General features: G+C 32.8%; 1 protein-coding gene across 1 annotated transcript; it reads left to right on the top strand.

The window, feature by feature from the left end:
- The first annotated feature begins 3,494 nt into the window (after positions 1–3,494).
- LOC149178639 (uncharacterized) lies at positions 3,495–4,505 on the top strand. The gene is made up of 2 exons (XM_089423680.1): positions 3,495–3,947; positions 4,067–4,505. The coding sequence occupies exons 1-2, from the start codon at positions 3,746–3,748 to the stop codon at positions 4,384–4,386; spliced, it is 522 nt and encodes a 173-aa protein (XP_089279806.1). The 5' UTR covers positions 3,495–3,745; the 3' UTR covers positions 4,387–4,505.
- The last annotated feature ends 788 nt before the right edge of the window (positions 4,506–5,293 follow it).

Here is a 5,293-nt window from a genome sequence, read left to right as displayed (position 1 = left end):
TAGTGCAAAAGTCCCAAATCTATTATCCCAAATGTTTCTTCCAAGTCATGCTCCATTTGAACAATTGATTTGCACCACCCCCATATTATGAGATCATCTATATAAACTACAAGAATAATGATGCCCTTAGCATTTTGTTTGATGCATAAATTTGAAGTTGATTCTCTCTAAAAAAATATTACCTCTTAGATTCTCATATATTTTTGGATACCTTGCCCTTGGTAGTTACTTCAAACCATAAAATTATTTTATTAGTGTGTGAGTAGTATTCTCCTTATTTGTCTCTTAGTTGATTCATGTATACCTCCTCCCTAAACTCCCCATTTAAGAATGCACTCTTTACATTCATTCGATAGATGATCACAACAAATTGCTTTGCGTGCCAACACCAACTTATTTGTTATGATTTTTTTTATGAGGTAGATGTCTCTTTAAAATCAACCCCTTCACAGTATGCATACCCTTAGGTACAAACATCAAATTATTTTTAACATTGGAGTCATTTTCATTATACTTTGCAAATGGAAGACCCATTTGCAACCAATGCTTTTCTTCTTATTAAGAAGTTTGACCAACCATTGGTCTTATTTTCCTCAATGATGTAAACTTTGATCCATTACATCACTCCTTTCTTGATCGTGTCTTTACTAACATCATTTTTTTCATATGAATAATTTATGTTTTCACCCATAAGAGAAAAATTAATATAATTTACCTATTTCTTCATCTTATCTATTACAATTTTTGTAGGCTTTCTAGGTATCGAAGAATGAAATTGTTTCTCCCTTATCCTTGCTACAAATGAAGGGTATTAAACTATCCCAATGGGTGTTCCAAGCTCCTAGTGATAGCATCTCACTAGTGGAAATTTAGCTCTTCCATCCAATACACTAAGTGACCCCAACCTAGGTTTAACCTAATTACCAAAAAAAGAAAAAAAGTGTTTTTTTATTCTCTCTATAAGCTACCTCCTCATATGCAAAAGTAATAATGATAATACAATAATTTGCTCTCTCTTATGACATTCTTAGGAAATCTATATGTTATTATCTTGTCTTTTAGTGAAGATAATAATTGTCATTTTTTCCAAAGATATTGACAACATTTGATTTACAACAAATCATTATGTGGCATGAATATTTACTCCCTCTACTCTACTTGATAACATATTTTAGTCTAAAATCATCCAGCACCATTCTTTACCTAAGCCAACCCACAACATATCATTCTAAGATGTAGATGTGCTTTACTTCTCTTCTACTCTGCCTCAAAGTCGTTTTTAATTTAAAATCAAGCAATTGTTCATCTGATTTGTTTTAAGTTTAAAACAAGATTGCCAAAGTAGGCCCCATTGTTGTTGAAAATTGACATCTTAGGGATGAATTTTTAAAAATAGAAGAGTCTAAAAATATAATTTTTAAAAAATAGAAAGGCTCAAGTATTACTTTTCAAAAATAGCAAATCACCTTGCATCAATTGGTAATCTAGTATTGTTGATGGAAAATCCCTTTTCATCATCCATCAATCCTAGTAGTTCAATTTCGACTTAATCATCAATATTATTATTATTATTATTGAAAATAAATTCAAGTCTCTCAATCATGAGACTCAATCATGTCATATGTAACTCTCCTCAATTAATGCATATGTTACTCTCTCTCTCTTAATGGATTCATTCCTCTCTCTTTAATGATTTTACGCACCTCCGACACTCTCTTGCACATTTTAATGATTCGCCATAAAAAGATTCCTCTTACACCTCTTTAATGCTTAAGTTACACTTCTCTCCTAAATTTATAAGTTAAACTTATCTCCTTTATGGCATAATTTACACTCCTATTTAGTCATACGTAACTCCTCCTCAAGGCATAGGCGTTACTCCCTCATGAATTTGACCTCCTTATTCTTCCTATATATTTGTGCCTCTCATCCTCAATACACTTGTGCTTGTGAAAGGAGAGTTCAAACTTGAGAAAGAGAGAGTTGGAGAGCAGAGAGAGAGAGAAGATCTTCGAAACCCAAAGTGATTCAATGTTTGCATCAGCTACTCCTATCCGAGATATTCTTCAAATTTGGGTGAACTTCTACTTTGTATCTCTAATGAACAATTGATTTGTAATAAAAGAAGAATCTGGTTGGGTTTTCCCCTTGTGGGTTTTGCCTTGGTCATTGACCTAACTTCTTTGTGTCTCATTGATTTCTTGGTTATCTTCCATTGTGCATATGGTTTATGTTCTATCTACAATTACTTAACTTTTTTTGCACCATAAAGAAATTTTGGATTTAAGTGATTGTAACAGCATAGAACATCATAGAACATCATAATTTCAACAATTGCATGGTGTTTGCTATGAGGAAGTGTGCATAATTTATGAGAACAAGACTTATAATCAAGTGCTTTTAATTGTTGACAAATTAATTTTAATGTTAATTCGGTTGTTATTGAGAAATTTTGATATAAAAAAATAGATTTTAAAATAGAATATATGTTATCATTATTTTATAAAGGAATAATTTCAATAAATCATTTGTATCTTATGGTCATTTTGTGTTTTTTCTTATAATAAATATGTGCAAATTTTTAACATAATTGTGTTATTGAAAAATAAATTTGATTAACTTATTATCAAAACATCATTTATGAAGAGAAACATTTTAATATAATGTTTCTTAAAGAAAAATATAAAAATCCAAAATATCAAAAAGAAATTATCTAATAAGTAAAAAAGAATCTAGATATTCCAACACTAGCTCTAATTATAAAAAAAAAACCTAAACACAAAATTACTCATTTTTCCGAATCAAACATGTATACCACCTTCCTAAAATTTGTTATCCCAATAATGTTAGAAGCACACACCCATTGTTACTGTATTTAATAGCCACAATTATCCCAAAATTACCATAAAACATGACCGAGAAAAACCAACTACGAGTAAATCAAATATACCAATAATTTATAACATAACAACCAAACATCCAAACCACATCAAAATAAAATTTATCAAAAAAATCACTTACTTTTCAAACCTTGTGTGACAAGTAATTGCGCCACTCAACACAAAAATGACATGTCTCTAGTTATCATGATATTCTCTACTAACTTGCACTTCACTCAAGTTCCTTGGATTTTATAATGCGTTGGTCAAAACACGAAAGTTGTTGGAACCTATCCACCCGCTGCAGAGTAACGGGATGGATAGACGCGGCCCTTTTCGTTACCTACTTTTCAATAATGATCATTATCTCATGATAACATAAAAAGCATGATAAAGGACGTTACAGGTAGCTCTAATTCCGTTAGAAATTCAAAATAGTAGTTGTTAACTTCAAAACCTTAAATAGTGGAGAATGACGACATGGCAAAAACGCGTAACCGCGGATTAACATGATCAGGTAGCGCTAATTCCTTTGGAAATTCAAAACGGTAGTTGTCAACTTCAAAACCTTAAATAGTGGAGAATGAGGACATGGCAAAAACGCGTAGCCGCGGATTAACATGATAAGGAAGCAGACGATCGGCTGCTTCATCTTTCTTTTCATTGAATGATTGCCCTCAATTTACCCTATAAATCAGATATCTCTCAACCGCAGCGTTTCATCCAGAGCGTGCTCCTGACAGAAATTCTTTGTTGCAAGAGATTGCGAGAGGAAAATCATCAAAATTATTTAATCTTTTTTCTTTCTGCTGGTCGTTAACGAAGGACTGCTGTCTTACAATACTCTAGAGAATTGTGGGTTAGCAATGGATGTGGGAGTTGCGATATCAGTCCCCAAAGGTTATGCTGGGCACATGTGCCATATGTTCCCCGCGTTCTCACGACCAGTGCCGCAGAAACATAATGGGAGAGTTCCCACTGTTTGTGCTGCAAAGGGAAAGAGAGGAGTTAACCCGAGGGATCTCGTTATAAAAGCTGCAAGCTCCGGCGAATACCAATTTGGTTCAGGTAGTGTTGTTGTTTGTTTTTTTTTTAATGTTAGATTGCAGAAATTATAGTTATTGACTGTGATGGCATGATTGGTCCTTTATACTGTTACATTAAGTGCTGAATTGTATTGAATGCAGGTCGCCGGAGCAAGGTTGACGCGAATATGATATTTCTGAGAAAGCGAATGTTCTACCTCAAAATGCAGGAGATAAACTACAAGACTCCAGAAGAATACATGCAATGGGAGAAAGAAGTGTATCCCGCGTATCATGCGCAGGTATTCAGGGCAATCGAATGGTTGCAGCACACTTTGATCAACACTCGCCCTATAATTGCAATCACACTTTTGAGTTTGATATCTTCCAGCGTTCCGTTATCGATTTTGATTGTATCAGCGAGTCCTGTATGCCGCGTGGGTCAAATTACGATGGCCTTTTTGAGCAGTTTGCACGGTTAATCATGTGTAGATGACATAAGTGGAAAATGTAATTTACCGTGATGGGCAGCAGACAATTAATTACAACTGTCATTTTTCCACTCACTTTTTCAAATTTAATAGTTACAGCGGTCGCATAAGATGCAGAGAGCGCAACTCAGCAATTCTAAGAATTATTGTTTTCATATATTTTATAAATTTAATTATATTTATTTTAAAAATAAATTAACATTAATTTATTTTAAGAGGGTTTAAGAAATAAATTAGTACAGATAATTTTTACCGTAATATATGTGTGAATTGTAAAATTAATTTATAATCTAAAATGATATGAATGGTTTTGATTTTTTTTTAATTATTATTAATTTTGGTGGAGATGGTCATATCTCATTAGAATTTGGTTTTTTTCTTTTCAAAAATATGGTGGTGGGAGTGTTTGAATAGTTCTTTTTTAATGGTGGAAATGGATTGAGCAACATCCAAAAAACCTCTCGAGCACTCAAAATCTTGAAACTTGAACAAAGAAGTGTTTGAATAGTTTTCTTTAATGGTGGAAATGGATTGAGCACCATAAAAAAAAACCCTTCGAGCACTCAAAATCTTGAAACTTGAACAAAGAAATTGGAAAAGCAGACATGGTGCACATAATACACACAAAAATAATTAGTATATTACATTTTGAAACCAAAATAGAACCACATATTCCAAACTAAGAGAATATTATATGGTCGTCATCAACAATTACATCCACTAATTGACGCTTCTTTACCTCCAAAGGATAACCACTCTATCGACTAACTACTATCTATCAAAATGCAACGAACACTATGGACTAACTACTATCTATCAAAATGCAAGGAAGAATAGGTTTGTCACTTATATAGGTAAGTTGTTCGGGTTGTGAGTGTATCCAACAATCAATTATACA

This window comes from Pinus tabuliformis, chromosome 4_1 (assembly GCF_031772625.1).
Source record: "Pinus tabuliformis cultivar Carrire ecotype Pingquan chromosome 4_1, CPIR1, whole genome shotgun sequence".
Lineage (NCBI taxonomy): Eukaryota > Viridiplantae > Streptophyta > Pinopsida > Pinales > Pinaceae > Pinus > Pinus tabuliformis.
Note: the sequence above shows the minus strand (reverse complement) of the source record. Positions and strands in the feature narration are given on the sequence as shown.

What these genes read in the sequence shown, in the direction of transcription:
- LOC149178639 (XM_089423680.1), top strand. Translation starts at nt 3,746, where the DNA reads ATGGATGTGGGAGTTGCGATATCAGTCCCCAAAGGTTATGCTGGGCAC. An exon ending in CGAATACCAATTTGGTTCAG is followed by an intron (nt 3,948 to 4,066) that starts GTAGTGTTGTTG and finishes TATTGAATGCAG; the next exon opens with GTCGCCGGAGCAAGGTTGAC.